The following is an 18,710-nucleotide window of genomic DNA, read 5'->3' on the forward strand; positions in this document are numbered from 1 at the left end:
TTGATCCACCTTCTAGAGTAATGGAAATAAAAACAAAAATAAACAAATGGGACCTAATGAAACTTAAAAGCTTTTGCTCAGCAAAGGAGACCATAAACAAGACGAAAAGACAGCCCTCACAATGGGAAAAAATATTTGCTAACGAATCAATGGACAAAGGATTAATCTCCAAAATATATAAACAGCTCATGCAGCTCAATATTAAAAAAACAAAGAACCCAATCCAAAAATGGGCAGAAGACCTAAATAGACATTTCTCCAAAGAAGACATACAGATGGCCAAGAAGCACGTGAAAAGCTGCTCCGTATCACTAATTATTAGAGAAATGCAAATCAAAACTACAATGAGATATCACCTCACACCGGTTAGAATGGGCATCCTCAGAAAATCTACAAACTACAAATGCTGGAGAGGGTGTGGAGAAATGGGAACCCTCTTGCACTGTTGGTGGGAATGTAAATTGATACAGCCACCATGGAGAACAGTATGGAGGTTCCTTAAAAAACTAAAAATAGAACTACCATACGACCCAGCAATCCCTCTACTGGGCATATACCCAGAGAAAACCATAATTCAAAAAGACACATGCCCCGCAGTATTCACTGCAGCAGTATTTACAATAGCCAGGTCATGGAAGCAACCTAAATGCCCATTGACAGATGAGTGGGTAAAGAAGAAGTGGTACATATATACAATGGAATATTACTCAGCCATAAAAGGAACGAAATTGGGTCATTTGTAGAGATGTGGATGGATCTAGAGACTTTCATACAGAGTGAAGTAAGTCAGAAAGAGAAAAACAAATATCGTATATTAATGCATATATATGGAACCTAAAAAAATGGTACAGATGAATCCATTTGCAGGGCAGAAACTGAGACACATCTGTAGAGAACACACGTATGGACACCAGGGGAGGAAAGCGGTGAGGGGTGGGGATGGTGGTGTGATGAATTGGGCGATTGGGATTGACATGTGTACTCTGATGTGTATAAAATGGATGACTATTAAGAACCTGCTGTATAAAAAAATAAATAAAATTAAAAAAAAAGAATCAATATGAGATGGTGGTAATGTAGAAATAGATAAGCAGAACAACATGAAAGGAAACATAAATGGTATCTTCAACTTCCTTTCAGAATCTTAAAATGCACCTCCAAAATAGGTATTTTTTACCTAAATCCTTAGTTTATGTCATGTTTAATGTCCATTAAATCTCAAAAATTAAATATCAAAAAAGAAAAAAAAGTAGTTTATTGTAAGAGGAGAAGAGTGATTGTGTTCTTTGCATTTACTAGAAAAATGATTGTCTCCATTCTTAGCAGGAGCTGGTGTGTGTGTGTGTGTGTGTGTGTGTGTGTGTGTGTGTGTGTGTGTGTATTTGTGACTTTTAGCTGGGTCCGCTTTATTCCTGGGTTCATTCTATGTCACATTCTTGCCCCTTGGTTCCTTATGATTTCGTCCTGTACATGCAGGCACATACACACAGTTGAAGATTGAAGATAAAGAGGTTATGATATAAACCAATAAAACACCACACCATCTGACTTAGAACTAGAACAATATCACCAAAGATACCTAGATGTCTTCGCACTCCTCCAGCCCCCATCAAGGTAAACTACTAATGGGAATGCTGTAATCATACTTTTAGAAATTGTTTTTCTGTCTCCCCAAACTGTACTGTATTCCCCTGCAAGCATTCATCTGGTGATTGAATGAATGAATGAAGCAGTTGCACCAGTGTATTCCCCTCGCAAGGAATGGTTCCCAGTAAGCATCGCTTGTTTACGTGTATTGTTTTGGTTTTTCAAAACTATTCATTGAGCGCCTCTGTGTGTCAGACACCGTGCTAAGTAGACATACATAAATACATGCCGCGCACTGTAATAAGAAGAATTGCAGCTTCTAGAAATAATAAGTCCAGGCTCCTCAGGAGCTAACGCAGTTTTCTCCTCAGTGCATTGAAAAATCTATTAGTTAAGAAGGCAGCAATATTTCAGGAAATTAAACCACTGTAACAGTCCAGTTCACAAATCAGAACTGCCAGTGCTTTGCAATGCTCCATTTCATAACGTAAAGTGCTCAGAGAGGTTCAGACGATCCATAGATGCCCCAGGGACCAATCCCCCCAGGCTTCACAGAGCTAAATAGAGGATGCTTCTTGACAGGCATGAGAGAGGAAGGGGTTTCGTTGCCACTGATATGAGGAGGAGCATGTTTACAGATGCGTGGTCACATTCCTCTTGATTCACTGTGCCTTTGTCATCGTTCTCGAGTTAATGATGCTTGTGGAAGATGGCGGCTCAGTAGATTTCTGAATAATGAACATTTCAGGTGAACGCCAGATAGCTCACTTTGGGCTGGGGTTTTATTTTCTAAATAAATGTTCGTGGATGCCTAGTAGGATTGCTGTTACCTGTAAAGACCGACTTAGGGCTCTTACAAGGTTTTCCTCCAAGGCTCCATTGTGGGAAGATGTGAAACATGTAACTTAGCTCTCCTGTTGGTGCTGGTTACTCAGAATGTCACGGGAGCTGACCTAGAGCCGCTTTTGCCGAAATGGGATTTCTGAGTTTAGAAAGTAGAACAGCCAGGAAACCTTCATGCCATGAAGCATAGGGTCACCTAAAGAACGACGATCTTCCACCGACACTTTCTTTTGTTAGTCTTTGAGAAAGATCCTCTCTCCCTACACATCCAACCCTGTCAAGTTCAGGGGGGACTCTTAAGTTTAGGGCTGTTATATCTCTTGTTTCTGAACAATAAACTGGTTGGTGATCCAATATAAATGATTCAGCCAACAGGCCTTGAGAATTACAGTACCTACTGTATCTCCTAAATTACTCTTTCTTAGGGTGTAGTCCACCGCTGTATCTAAAATGGATAACCAGCAAGGACCTACTGTATAGCAAAGGGAAATCTGCTCAATGTTATGTAACAACCTAAATGGGAAAATGTATAACTGAACCACTTTTGCTGTACTCCTGAAACTATCACAACATTGTTAATCAACTATACTCCTATATAAAATAAGAAGTTAAAAAAAAAAAAAAAGGAATTCCATGGAGATCTGGTTAACAATACAGAGATCTGGTTAACAATACAGATTTCTGGGCCCTACCCCAAATCTGATGAATCATCACCTCTGGGTATGACCCTGGGAGTCTGCATTTTCTGTAGGCGTCCTCCAAGGTGTTGATGCCCATCAAACTGCCTTCTATTAATCTTTCTCTTCTATGGGTTGCTAGAGTATATTCCGAAAATACAGTTGAGATTATGTGTCTTTGCTAATGAAAACCTTTTTGTTGCTTCCCACTGACCTTAGGGTATTGGCCAGAGTTCTTTATACATATTCTCCATATACTGTACTTCATACAGTATTTTCTAACGTTTCACCCTTTCCTCCTTCCCCACAGCCTTTCCCATCACTTCCAGCCTCAAGCTTTATCTGGACATATCAGATTGTAGTTATTTTACACACATACACACACACACATACACACACAATTGTCTATTTATATCTTTGTGCCTTCACGGATACTATAATACCTCTCCCATCCTGCTTTTCTCCCAATATTTGAAAAACTCAATTTTCACCTGATTTGTCAAGATCAAATGTAAGGCTCATCTTTTCCAGACATCTCTGATTATTCTCCCTCCCTTCCAACCACCCCACCTTGACTGTCCTTCTTCTAGATCACTGCTATACGTACACCTGGAGGTATCATAGTCCCGTTCTTACCATCGTAATATCACAGATGTGGTAGCCAGTTTCCAAGATAGCCCTCGATAATCCCATCCCCTGGTACTCACACTCTTGTCTAGACCCTTCCCACGTTGCCCAGGGCTGACCTGTATAATCAGTAAGATGTGGCAGAAATGACACCATGTAACTTCTGAGGTCAAGTCATAAAAGACATCCTAGCTTCTTTCTTGTTCTCTCTTGGATCACTCACGCTGGGAGAAGCCAGCTGCCCTGTTGTTAAGGCGTCCAGACAGCCCTATGGGGGTGGTCCATGTGACAAAGAACTGAGGCTTCCTGCTAACAGCCGGCATCACCTCCCAGGCGTGTAGGAGTGAGCCTTCTTGAAGCAGATCCCAAGCATTTAGATGTCTGTAGGCTCAACCGACGTCCTTACTACAACATCATGAGGAATCCTGAGCCAGAGCCACCCAGCAGATACGCTCCCAAATTCCTAACACAGAAACTGTGCGAGGTAATAAATAACGCCGTTTTAAGCTGCTGTGTCTTGAGGTAACTTGTTATGCAGTAAAGGATAATGAATATACACTAGACCATAAACTCCTCAAGCACCAGCCATGTTTTATTCATTGTGGATGCTGGTCCCTAGCCCCTCCTCGGTACCTGACCCATATTAAGTGTTCTGTAAATGCTGATTTAAAAGATTCCAACTGAGCTAAACTGGAGCATATTTTTGCTGGCAAGGGCAAATACAAATGCACATGACTTTATCTAGTAGGTAAGAATCTCATCTTTTCTGTCGCTCTAAATATAATTGGTAACAATATTAACAATTAAAAATAATAGCCAGTACCTATATTACAGCATCAGAATTCTCAAAAGCCTATAGAGTATGTTCTGTGAGGATGCCCATGTTACAGACGAGAAAACAAAGGTACATTGAGGTTCAGTTACTTGCCCAAAGTGACCCAGCCAGTGAGTGATGGAGCCAGGATTCAAACCCAGGCAGTCAGACTCTGGAGTGCATGCTGTTAACCAATTGAAAAGCTAATATTGAGCACTTATGATAAGCGAACGCTGAACCAGGCCCCTTAGTTCTCTTGCCTCATTTAATGCTTTTTCAAAACTCATGGGATCTGTATTTATATTCTCTATTTTATGGGTGAAGAGTTTGAGGGTTAGAGAGATGAGCCTACCAGTGGGAATCTGGCCATTCAGATTCCCAAGCTTATGCTCAGTTCATGACCTCCCGTGGTACTGTCTGGAGTCCCCATCCCATCCGAGCTCCTCACCCTCCATTTCTCAACAGTTATGTTCTGAACATACAGGTTGGTTGCCAAAACAACCACTCAGAAATGACATTAAAGGCAAATGACTTTTCAGACATTCTGGGACTAGGATGGTTTTTCCTTTTTAATTTTAAAAAATGGGTCACGGTGATTTGTAATCCATAGGAAAATGTTGGTAGGGATAAGAAATGTATTTTGAGTAATAAATATTTCCAGGATAATGAGGAAAGCTTCCAGATTACAATTAGAGCAACTCGCTAGGAAGGGAGCAGGATATGCTACTATTATCCCTATTTTTCAGATGAGAAAATTAAGGCCCAGAGAGACTTCAAAGCCAGGAGTATCCGACTCCAAAGTCTTTGTACCTACTTGCCTTGAAAAACTACTTCTTGACGAACATAGATTTGGCTGGGTTGAGGCAGGGGCTTGGCTATGGCCCTACAGTAACTAATCCAGGAGCGGAGAGCACGTCTGAATAGGCCCGGGGCTGCAGGAAGGGTGAAGAAGAAAGAAACACTGGCATTATTCCAGAGTAGAATATCTAGGGCTGGGGGACTGAAATATGAGGTAAGGGGAAGGACTCAGCCCTCATCCCCCAAATTTCAGGTACTGAGATAATAATATCTGACTTTTAGACTAGTTGGAAGGGATGTAAATAAGGTAGCACATAGAAAGCTCTTCCCACAATGCCTGACACCCAGTAAACACTCAGCAAATGCTAGATAGTATTTTCTGTTGTGATCATTACGGGAGCATCCCAATGCCTCCTTAAAAACAACGCCTTTAAGAAGAAATAGCTTATTTTTGTTTATGGTGTTAGGGAGTGTTCTAATCTCATACTTTTACATGTACGTGTCCAGTTTTCCCAGCACCACTTATTGAAGAGGCTGTTTTTTCTCCACTGTATATTCTTGCCTCCTTTATCAAAGATAAGGTGACCATATATGTGTGGATTTATCTCTGGGCTTTCTATCCTGTTCCATTGATCTATATTTCTGTTTTTGTGCCAGACCATACTGTCTTGACTACTGTAGCTTTGTAGTATAGTCTGAAGTCAGGGAGCCTGATTCCTCCAGCTCCATTTTTCGTTCTCAAGATTGCTTTGGCTATTCAGGGTCTTTTGTGTTTCCATACAAATTGTGAAATTTTTTGCTCTAGTTCTGTGAAAAATGCCAGTGGTAGTTTGTAAGGGATTGCATTGAATCTGTAGATTGCTTTGGGTAGTAGAGTCATTTTCACAATGTTGATTCTTCCAATCCAAGAACATGGTATATCTCCATCTATTTGTATCATCTTTAATTTCTTTCATCAGTGTCTTATAATTTTCTGCATACAGGTCTTTTGTCTCTTTAGGTAGGTTTATTCCTAGATATTTTATTCTTTTTGTTGCAGTGGTAGATGGGAGTGTTTTCTTAATTTCACTTTCATATTTTTCATCATTAGTGTACAGGAATGCCAGAGATTTCTGTGCATTAATTTTGTATCCTGTTACTTTACCAAATTCATTGATTAGCTCTAGTAGTTTTCTGGTAGCATCTTTGGGATTCTCTGTGTACACAAAAATAAGCTCAAATGGATTAAAGACCGATATGTAAGGCCAGAAACTATCAAAGTCTTGGAGGAAAACATAGGCAGAACACTCTATGACATAAATCACAGCAAGATCCTTTTTGACCCACCTCCTAGAGAAATGGAAATAAAAACAAAGATAAACAAATGGGGCCTAATGAAACTTAAAAGCTTTTGCACAGCAAAGGAAACCATAAATAAGACCAAAAGACAACCCTCAGAATGGGAGAAAATATTTGCAAATGAAGCAACTGACAAAGGATTAATCTCCAAAATTTACAAGCAGCTCATGCAGCTCAATAACAAAAAAAAAACAAACAACCCAATCCAAAAATGGGCAGAAGACCTAAATAGACATTTCTCCAAAGAAGATATTCAGATTGCCAACAAACACATGAAAGAATGCTCAACATCACTAATCATTAGAGAAATGCAAATCAAAACTATAATGAGATATCATCTCACACCGGTCAGAATGGCCATCATCAAAAAAATCTAGAAACAGTAAATGCTGGAGAGGGTGTAGAGAAAAGGGAACACTCTTGTACTGCTGGTGGGAATGTAAATTGTTACAGCCACCATGGAGAACAGTATGGAGGTTCCTTAAAAAACTACAAATAGAACTACCATACGACCCAGCAATCCCACTACTTGGCATATACCCTGAGAAAACCATAATTCTAAAAGAGTCATGTACCAAAATGTTTATTGCAGCTCTATTTACAATAGCCAGGAGATGGAAACAACCTAAATGTCCATCATCGGATGAATGGATAAAGAAGATGTGGCACATATATACAATGGAATATTACTCAGCCATAAAAGAAAGGAAATTGAGTTATTTGTAGTGAGGTGGTTGGACCTAGAGTCTGTCATACAGAGTGAAGTAAGTCAGAAAGAGAAAAACAAATACCATATGGTAACACATATATATGGAATCTAAGAAAAAAAAAAAGGTCATGAAGAACCTAGGGGTAAGATGGGAATAGACACAGACCTACTAGAGAATGGACTTGAGGATATGGGGAGGGAGAAGGGTAAGCTGTGACAAAGTGAGAGAGAGGCATGGACATATATACACTACCAAACGTAAGGTAGATAGCTAATGGGAAGCAGCTACATGGCACAGGGAGATCAGCTCGGTGCTTTGTGACCACCTAGAGGGGTGGGATAGGGAGGGTGGGAAGGAGGGAGATGCAAGAGGGAGGGGATATGGGGATATATGTATACGTATAGCTGATTCACTTTGTTATAAAGCAGAAACTAACACACCATTGTAAAGCAATTATACTCCAATAAAGATGTTAAAAAATAAATAAAATTTAAAAAATAGAAGAAACAGGCATCATTTCCTGACAAAACCAGCCTCTTTCCCTGCTTTCCCTTGTTTATCAAAGGTCAGAAACCAGTCTCACCCCTGAGATATTGCTTTCCTTCACGCCCTGGGTTTTAAGCACGCACCTTTGGGGATGTGTCTTCTGTCAGCCCTTTACCTCCATCCTCATGTCACTGTTCTGGTCAGATTTCCTGAGTAACTTTTCTTTGGACCACCCAGCATCACATGAACCCTAGAATCACTTGTAGCACTTCACAGAAACTCCCCTTGGGGTCCATTCCCCCAAGGAACTGACCACTTTGGGAAGGTGAATTTCCCCTTGAGAGCCTCCACCACCCCCTACTTTACACAGAAACCCTTCAAACCTGGGATTGCTTTTGTTCCTTTATGTGAGTACATTAGGTGGTATTCTTGAGCACAGCTGGATTTTTTTGCTAATTAAATGTCAGAACATGCTGCTTAGAATTATTAACAGCCATTGCAAGGATAATAATCTTTCCATTAACATAAACCTAACTTTCATTCTTATTATTGTTTTAATTACATGAACCCTTTCGCGTGCTGAGTGATGAAGAACACTCTAGGATATTGCTTGGCTAGGCGGTGGTGTTTCTATAGGGTACTCTGGGGTAGGTCTGCATGATGCCCTCCAGGTTTCTGCATCTTCCCTCTGAGGATGGACTTCTCCCCGTTGACCCCAAGACTTAACGTCCCTGGTTGGACTGAAGTTTATTGTAGGGTGGAAGTGAGATCCGTAGCAGTGTGAATTGCACCAGGAGAGTGCCCCGAAAGGTTATATGGGTGACCACTCCCACCCATTTTTTTTTTTTTCCTCCTAAAACCAAGGATGTGCAGTCCAATTTGGAGATCCACCAGAGGGGGCTTCACGTTTCCCTTGTGATTTATTAATCTTTTATATAGAAATATAGGAAAAATAGGTGGGTGATTTATTTTCCCTGTCAAAGCTATCTCTATTCCCTACTCCCCCTTTACTGTCAAAGGTACCATAACTTATCACGCTCCAAATCCTGAATCATCTGAGCCTGGGTAGTAGGTAGGTAGTAGGAAGGAAAGTGGGCTTTATTATACTGGATGCTCTGTAATCCTCCCAGCAATATTGTGATGTGAGTGTCTTAAGCTCCCATTTTGCAGATGAGAAAACTGAGGCTCATGGAGGTTAAATGACTTGCCTGAGGTCCCACAGCTTATTGGAAGTGGAACTGGTGCTAAAGCCCAGGCTCTGGGGCTCAACAAGCTGTACCTCTTCCAGTGTACTGTGCTGACCTAGACCCTAGCAATTACAGATACCTCTTCTCCTAGTTGAGGAAAATGCCAAAGGTAGCATTTGAACCCAGGCCTGGCTAACTTTGCAGTCATGCACGTGATCAGACATTTTTTGAGAAATGACTGTTGTTACCATAATACAAATGACATTGTCCCTGCCTCAAGGAGCTCCAGTCCAGAGCAGGAGAGAGACGTGGAAAATTAGACACAGCGTGATGGCTTGCTGTGCTGGAAGAAGGGAAACACCTTGCTTTGGGAACCCTCGCGCAGCCTGGGGCAGCGGGGAGGGGCGGCTGGAGGGTGGGACCTTCTAAGTTGGAACTCGGGGGAAGAGCAGGAATTGGACAGAGGCAGAGCGTGTTCCAAGCTACTTCTAAGCGAAGGAGCCATTTATGATAAATGCATCTGCTTCTCACCACACGTTCTTTCCCCCTAGAGATTCCTTAGTTTTCTTTCTGGGATTTTCTTTCTGAATACACACTCATTCAAATGCTTCCTTTACCTCTAATTGAACACTCTAACTTAATTGATTATGTATTAAGTCGGGGACTTGGGGCGACATTCAGTCCTGGGCTCATGTTGAGATTAATTTATTCCTGTAGTCCTACTGTTCTGTAATGCATCTGAGTGCCTTGCGTGTGTGTAAAAACTAAAGTCAGAAGCTGGGCCATCTAATTCGACGGCTTACCCCAGCGTGCTGGTGTTCGGCCTCCACCAAGCTCTCCTGCTTTGATGGTAACCAAAATAGATGAATAAGTTCATCAAAGGTCTGATTAAATAGCGTGGCTCTGCAGCATGGGCCGATGATTGCCAAGCTTCAGTTCAGGCAAATTCTCAAGGGAGAGAGGAAAGTGAGCTGAGTTCCCAAGGCCGAGGCTTACATGAAAAAGAGTTATATAAAACCCACTGGAGGGAATTACTCGAAGTCCTCAGACCTCAGATCTTAAGGTGATGGCCAGCTCCATTACAGCTTTAACAAAATAGATAAGCGTAAGAATACCATTGAATAGTCATTTTTAATGACACAGAAATGGAATATGACTGAAAGAAATATGTCTACCCAGGAACAATTAGGTACTGGTTGCAAAAAAGATATATAGTAGGATTCAATTTTTGAAACCTTTATTTCTTGTTTTGTGCATATTCTTATTTCCTCCAATGAGCCTATATAATTTCTATAATAACAAAAATCTTTTTTTTTTTAAATCTGAGCATAGTGTTTTCATGTGATAGTTATTTCATAAACATTACTTTCCTTCTCCCTTGATTCAGATACGTTTTCTTCCAAAAGAACTTCATATGCCATGAAGTTCCATGAACAGATCTTTAAGAAAATATTCATTCATTTACTCAACAAATTTTTATTCGATGCTTTTTATGTACAAGGCACTATTTATAATGGTTATACAAAGAAATTAATGCGTTGATTTTTTTTTTTCCTTTCTCCTGCTCTCGCTCTTCACTGCCCTGTCTAGTCTGAAGTTTCCTGGATCCCCAACAAACATTACTCTGGGATTTACGGTCTGATGAAGCTTGTCCTCACCAAGACTCTTCCTGCCAACCTGGAGAGGGTCATCGTCCTTGACACAGACATCACCTTTGCCACCGATATTGCAGAGCTCTGGGCTGTGTTCCACAAGTTCAAAGGTAATGGTAGCTCATTTTTTTTCTGGTATCTTTGAAGGTGTCAGCATGTCAAGAAGAGTGATTTTTTTTTTCCCAATGTGAGGTCAACTCTTAACGGTCGTTCTAATGAAACAGACAAGGAATTATAAATAGAGTGGAGCATCAGTTTTAGTACTGCCATTTGAAACATGTTAAACTGGAGTTTGCTTGTGTTTTTGTAATAATTGAAGAGGTAAGATCTGTGTTCATAGGAAGAACCCAATTGAGGGTTGCTGAATTGCCTGGTAAGAGACAAATATCGAATGTGTGTATTTTGTATGCAGATAATTGAGTTGACTTCCTGGTGTGGAGACATGCATTTATCAGTTTTCTCTTTTTATCAAATGATGCTTTGATTGCCGAGAAAGCCTGTGAGGTGGTGGTGATGGACATTGATTATAGAGTGTTTGCAAATGTCCTTATGGCTTCCATTAATGTTGTGGTTTATCGTTTTAAAGAAGTATATAAGTTTGGCTTTTTAAGACGTTCCTTCTAATCTAGTTAGTTCCTGTAGCTCTTGGCACTGCCCCAGGGTATGTGCGGGTATAAGGTGGGAAATTGTGAGCCCGATGGGTGTACATGACTCTGGTGGGGACGCATGAGAGAAGTGGCAAGTTAGCACAAACCTTGGACTATTATTTAATACCCCTCTTCCAGGGGTCTTCCTTAAAACTGCATAATTTTTCAATTTTATATTCTCAGTATTAGACAAATACAATGAGAGATAAATATGGCAGTGAGATTTTTTTTCTTCCGGCTTCTGCACTCTGGCTTCTGTGTTTAAAATTCCTCCTGCCTCTTTTCTATAGCTCCTTATCCTATGAAAGTGAAATACTGCTCAGTGATTTTAAATCACAGCATTTTCATGAATCAGAGGATATTCCAGTTGGTTTCTGTTTTCGTTCACGGACAGAAGAGTAAATTCCTCACCCACTCCAATCTCTGCCTGCTTCCTCCTGGGGGCCTCCCAGCTCTGGGGTAATTGAAAAAAGTCCTCCGCACACCATGGGGGAAACACTCTGACCCTTGGGCTCTTTTCCTTGCCAGGATCAAAAGTTTCCTTACTCGTGTCAGTAATGACACTAGTAAAGACATCATTTAGCAAAGCTGTTGAAATGGAGTGTGTCTCAGCTTTCTGATCTCTTCTTCATAGCATGGTTGGATCTGTCTTTTTATTTCACAAATAAAGGGACAGAAGCTTGGTAGGATGCAAGGTTCTACCCGGAGCTGAGACCAGAATGCCTGTGTGTGTTGGCTTCCCCGTGCATCTCTTTTCAAGTCCCCCTATCAGGTCTGCTTGTTTTTTCCGATTACATCGAACTCACTGGGGGCGGTTTTTCTATAGTTATGTGGTTGAGTTGGCGAAAAAGTTCTTTCGGGTTTTTGCATAAGATGTTATGGAAAAACCCAAACGAACTTTTGGGCCAACCCCAATATTTTATTCCTATTTTCACGCCGATGTTCAGTATTCAGGGTTGTATTTATTCAACGGGCACTTATCGCATCCCCACTGGGTATCACTGGCTATAAGATGAGCAGTGAAGGGGAGTCAGAGTTATCACCTCTCCTGAAGGGGCTAAAGCTGGGTCAGTATCACAGCAGAGGTGATGATTGTGTCTGTCTTGCCGGATAAGAGTAGTGGTTGTGTGCGGTGGGTGCCCACATTCCCCTTTGGAATAAAGGGCTTATTCCTCCAGCTGCTGGGAGCATTGCCTGCAGATGGGTTCAGCTCTCAGCCCCCTTTCGGGATGATCTCAGGCGAAGAGAGTCACCTTGCCTGGGGCCATGCCCCCTTCCTGGGCCGCCCCACATCATGGACTGCCTGGTGCATGTGGAATCTTGCAGGATCCACTGTAGCCTTCCCTGGAGTCTGCCTGGCAGCTCCATGTCCCCCTCTGCCCTGTCCTGATGGTGTTCCTTCCCTTTCATAGGTACTGTTCCAGGAGCTCTCCCTGAGTTAACCTCCCGCGTGCTCACTCCCATCCTGGAGTCTGCTTCCCAAGAAACTCAATCTGAAATATTCCTTCAGAACTGCAAGTCTCCCCTGGATAAGTGTAACTCAACAAAATCCCTGGAACAGTTGGCCACTGATTGTAGCCTTGGAACTAGGAAATCACATTTATTCTGTTCCAGCCAGGACCTGCCACAGTGCTGGTGGGGTTCTGTCGCCAGTCATAACAACAGTCATAATGCTGGTGTTAAATCGTACCCGTCCCATATCCTCCATGGAAGGGAAGGCGCCCGAGGCTCTTGTCGCTCCCAGAGCTGGCCCAGGGATTTGGATCTGGAGGGCTCTGAGACTCAAGGCAGTTCCTGGGGCAGAGCAGAATAGATGGGTCAGGATCAGAGCAGGGGAAATGTGAATGTGTGCAGTTGATTTAATAGGCTTCGTTTATTTGTTCATTCTCTCACTGGTTCATTTCCAGCATTAGCCAGGGCTCCACTGGAATATATTAAATGCTGTTGTTAGAACAGGACACCTGCCTTCAAGGAGCTCACAAACAAGGCACACTGTGTTCCATTTTTATCTATCACCATCAAAGGAGTATAGAACATCTGAGGGTTTCCCATGCCCACCCTAACTTTTCTGGGAAAATACGGAAGTGAAAAGAAAATAAGCTCTTATCTTTTTCGTATGGTACTCTTTTGTACAGGGTTTGCTTTGTGTGTGTGTGTGTGTGGTTCTTTCTTTCTAAACTGGAATGATTAGAAGCCAGGTCATGGTACAGGAAGCAAGTCCCTTAGGACAGACCCATAAATGTAGAATGCGCTGATCCAAGAGGGAGAGTTCCCCTCTCATAAAGGCAATCACAGTTGACATCTTCACTGTAAACATTTTGAGTGATGTTGATGCAATTTGGCCTTGTTGGTTTTTCTCTGGTTTGGAACAGCTAGTTGCCTGGGGCTGCAGTGGCTCTTGTGTTCAGTCCCATATAGGCTTGACTCCTTAAGGATGCTGTGAAATCGCCCTTACCTAAAGTCATTACGTGGAGAACCTAGTACGAAGCTGTTTAGTGAGGACTTAGACCATCCTCAGCCTCTGCCGTGGGCAGCTCTGTGTACCTCTTGGGGATGTGCACGTGCTCCCTGAGCCCTGACTTCACCTAAGTTGCAGATGCTCCCCTCTCAGCATCTGCACCCTTATCAAGCCTGCTCCAACTGCTGGAGGATTTTCAGAGCCTCTGATTCTATTTTTTGTTTTGTTTTGTTTTTTTTGCGGTACGCGGGCCTCTCACTGCTGTGGCCTCTCCCGTTGCAGAGCACAGGCTCCGGACGCGCAGGCTCAGCGGCCATGGCTCACAGGCCCAGCCGCTCCGTGGCATGTGGGATCTTCCCGGACCGGGGCACGAACCCGTGTCCCCTGCATCGGCAGGCGGACTCTCAACCCCTGCGCCACCAGGGAAGCCCAGAGCCTCTGATTCTTAATAGGAAGAATCAGACATGCCACTGATGGCTAGAATTAGGAGTCACGTTTACTGAGCTCCTGCTAGCGGCCAAATAGTTTGCTGTTGGGAGCGTTGCAAGAATAAATCAAGTTCAGTCCCTATTCATTTAGTGTATATGTGAATAGGGGGAGAGAGACGATAAACAAAAAATAATAAAATACATAGTGTATTAGGTGGTGAATAGTGCTTAGGTGGAAATTAGAGAAAGGAGATAAGGGATGCCTCTGTGTGTGTGTGTGTGTGTGCACGCGTGTGCGTGTTATTTTAATATTCAAATAGGGTCATAATGGAAGGTCTTACATGAAAAGTGAAATTTAAGCAAAAATCTGAAGAAGTTGAGATGACAGGCATGCCAGCTGTCTAGAGGAAGGGTAGGAATAGTGTCCTAGCCAGAAGGAACAGCAAGCGTGAAGTTTCAGGAGTGATGTGGCCTGACTTCTTTGAGGACTCGGATGGAGTTCAGAACAGAGCAGAGTGAGCCCAGGAGAGGGGCGGGGGCTGGTGAGGTCAGATCATGGGGACCTTTGTAAGGCAGTGGGAGGATTTTGTCTTTCCCTTCAGAGATATGGGAAGCTGATGTCTGGCTTTGAGCAGAGGAGTGATGTGATCTGATTTACATTTGTAATGGATCATCCTGGCCGTGGAAACTATTTCTGAGATGGTTGCAATTATCCAGGTGAGCCATGTTGTGGACTCAGACCTGGATGCGGCAGTAGGGGTGAAAGACGTCATCATATGAGGTACATTTTGAAGGTCAGATAGTCAGGATATCCTGTTGATTAGTTGTGGGGAGCAGAGACATAGGAGTGGAGGATGCCCCAAGGTAGCTGGAGGGTGAGGTGGCATCTGTGAGATGGAAAAGGCCACAAGAAGAGCAGGTTATGGGGGATGATCAGGAGTTTGGTTTGGGGCATTTTTAAATTTGAAATATACCTAACTGGGCATCCACGTGGAGATGGGAAGGAGGCAGGCGGATAAAATGAGTATTTGTAAAGCAAAGGGAAAGTAACTACTGTTTCCTAAGTACTTCTTCTGTTCCAGCCACTGAGCTAGAAGCTTTGCCCATTTGAAAATCAAAATAAACTGGGTCCAAGAGGGGTTAAATAACTTTCCATGATCAGAGGGCTATTGCACAGCATGGCTGAGCCCAAACTGTGTGGCTCTGGAGGCTGTGCTCTCTCTGCTACCTGCTGCGTCCCCTCCAGGCTTCCTGATGGCATGGAGGAGGGCATGCCTACCACCTGGGAGGCAGGGTCTGCATCTTAGTTAAGGTGTGGCTGCCGATCATGAGTCAGCTTGACCCCTGGGTGCCATAGTTTTCCATAAAAATTTGGAAATAATATCTCATTCTAGCAACCTGGGGAAGCTGTTGTAAGGCATAAATAATAAATGTGCAGGCTTCCTTTGAAGATTTTGGAAGAAAGCCGTGCTGAATAGGCAGGGTAGTATTTGCATTCATAAGGACAAACGCCTTCCCTTTAAGAAGACCCTATTGCCATAGTGTCAAGTTCTGGCCTCAAAACAGGTACGGTGAGTGGAGCAGTGCCTTGCCCCAGAGGCCATCCAAGAGGCCAAAGGCTTACTTGCAGCAAAGTGGGCTTCTGGAGCTGAACCTGGGGCCCCAATCTGACATCTGCCAAGGGCATTTTCCTGGCTTGTTCAGCACTGCAGGTCAGTCAGTGCAAAAAGGTGGAAGTGTGCGCTTGGCTTCCCGAGGCACCCTTTTCCGCTTTGTGAGTAGAGCCTGGGTACAGAATGTCACCATCCATTGCCTGATTCCATCAAACAAGCCTTCTGACAGGTCTCCTATCCTCTAGCTTTCTCCTGGCTTCAGTCCATCTTCTCCTGGATGACCCAGCCGTGTGGCTGACAGGGTCTTGGTGCTCCGGCCAGGTGTTAGGCCTGAGCCACGGAGGTGGGAGAGCCTAGTTCAGGACATTGGTCCACCAGAGACCTCCCAGCCCCTTGTAATATCAATCGGTGAGAGCTCTCCCAGAGATCTCCATCTCAATGCTAAGACCCAGCTCCACTCAATGACCAGCAGGCTCCAGTGCTGGACACCCCATGCCAAACAACTAGCAAGACAGGAACACAACCCCACCCATTAGCAGACAGGCTGCCTAAAATCATACTAAGTTCACAGACACCCCAAAACACACCACCGGATGCAGACCTGCCCACCACAAAGACAAGATCCAGCGTCATCCATCAGAACAGAGACACCAGTTCCCTCCACCAGGAAACCTACACAACCCACTAAACCAGCCTTACCCACTGAGAGCAGACACCAAAAACAATGGGAGCTACGAACCTGCAGCCTGCAAAAAGGAGACCCCAAACACAGTAAGTTAAGCAAAATGAGAAGACAGAGAAATACACAGCAGATGAAGGAGCAAGGAAAAACCCACCAGACCAAACAAATGAAGAGGAAATAGGCAGTATACCTGAAAAAGAATTCAGAGTAATGATAGTAAAGATGATCCAAAATCTTGGAAATAGAATGGAGAAAATACAAGAAACATTTAACAAGGGCCTAGAAGAACTAAAGAGCAAATAAACAGTGATGAACAACACAATAAGTGAAATGAAAAATTATCTAGAAGGAATCAATAGCAGAATAACTGAGGCAGAAGGAAGGATAACTGACCTGGAAGATAAAATAGTAGAAATAACTACCACAGAGCAGAATAAAGAAAAAAGAATGAAAGGAATTGAGGACAGTCTCAGACACCTCTGGGACAACATTAAATGCACCAACGTTCAAATTGGTCCCAGAAGGAGAGGAGAAAAAGAAAGGGACTAAGAAAATATTTGAAGAGATGATAGTTGAAAACTTCCCTAATCTGGGAAAGGAAATAGTCAAGTCCAGGAAGCTCAGAGAGTCCCATACAGGATGAATCCAAGGAGAAACATGCCAAGACACATATTAATCAAACTGTCAAAAATTAAATACAAACAAAAGATATTAAAAGCAGCAAGGGAAAAGCAACAAATAACATACAAGGGAATCCCCATAAAGTTAATAGCTGATCTTTCAGCAGAAACTCTGCAAGCCAGAAGGGAGTGGAAGGACATATTTAAAGTGATGAAAGGGAAAAACCTACAACCAAGATTACTCTACCCAGCAAGGATCTCATTCAGATTCGATGGAGAAATTAAAACCTTTACAGACAAGCAAAAGCTAAGAGGATTCAGCACCACAAAACCAGCTTAATAACAAATGCTAAAGGAACTTCTCCAGGCAAGAAACACAAGAGAAGGAAAACACCTACAATAACAAACCCAAAACAATTAAGAAAATGGTAATAGGAGCAAACATATCGATAATTACCTTAAATGTAAATGGATTAAATGCTCCAGCAAAAAGACGTAGACTGGCTGAATGGATACAAACACAAGACACGTATATATGCTGTCTACAAGACACCCACTTCAGACCTAGGGACACATACAGACTGAAAGTGAGTGGATGGAAAGAGTTATTCCATGCAAATAGAAATCAAAAGAAAGCTAGAGTAGCAATTCTCATATCAAACAAAATAGACTTGAAAATAGACTATTACAAGAGAAAAAGAAGGACAGTACATAATGATCAAGGAATCAATCCAAGAAGAAGATATAACAATTGTAAATATTTATGCACCCAACATAGGAGCACCTCAATACTTAAGGCAAAGGCTAACAGCCATAAAAGGGGAAATTGACAGTAACACAGTCATAGTAGGGGACTTTAACACCCCACTTGCACCAATGGACGCATCATCCAAAATGAAAATAAATAAGGAAACACAAGCTTTAAGTGACACATTAAACAAGATGGGCTTAATTGATATTTATAGGATGTTCCATCCAAAACCAGCAGAATACACTTTCTTCTCAGGTGCCCATGGAACATTCTCCAGGACAGATCATATCTGAGGTCACAAATCAAGCCTTGGTAAATTTAAGAAAATTGAAATTGTATCAAGTATCTTTTCCGACCACAACGCTATGAGACTAGATATCAATTACAGGAAAAAAAATCTGTAAAAGGTACAAACACGTGGAGGCTAAACAATACACTACTAAATAACCAAGAGATCACTGAAGAAATCAAAGAGGAAATCAAAAAATATCTAGAAACAAATGGCAGTGAAAACACGATGACCCAAACCTATGGGATTCAGCAAAAGCAGTTCTAAGAGGGAAGTTTATAGCAATACAATCTTACCTCAAGAAACAAGAAAAATCTCAAACAACCTAACCTTACCCCTAAAGCAATTAGAGGAAGAAGAACAAAAAAACCCCAAAGTTAGCAGAAGGAAAGAAATCATAAAGATCAGAGCAGAAATAAATGAAAAGGAAACAATGGCAAAGATCAATAAAACTAAAAGCTGGTTCTTTCAGAAGACAAACAAAATTGATAAACCATTAGCCA

The 18,710-nt window shown here is 42.3% G+C and overlaps 1 protein-coding gene across 1 annotated transcript in view; it reads left to right on the forward strand.

The window, feature by feature from the left end:
• LARGE1 (LARGE xylosyl- and glucuronyltransferase 1) overlaps window positions 1-18,710 on the forward strand; it is a 588,787-nt gene that overhangs the window by 340,499 nt on the left and 229,578 nt on the right. Inside the window, 1 exon segment of the mRNA XM_033866163.2 lies at window positions 10,658-10,829. Within this exon segment, the coding sequence (XP_033722054.2) occupies window positions 10,658-10,829 (172 nt within the window).

The sequence above is a fragment of the Tursiops truncatus genome, chromosome 11 (assembly GCF_011762595.2).
Source record: "Tursiops truncatus isolate mTurTru1 chromosome 11, mTurTru1.mat.Y, whole genome shotgun sequence".
Taxonomy (NCBI): Eukaryota; Metazoa; Chordata; class Mammalia; order Artiodactyla; family Delphinidae; genus Tursiops; species Tursiops truncatus.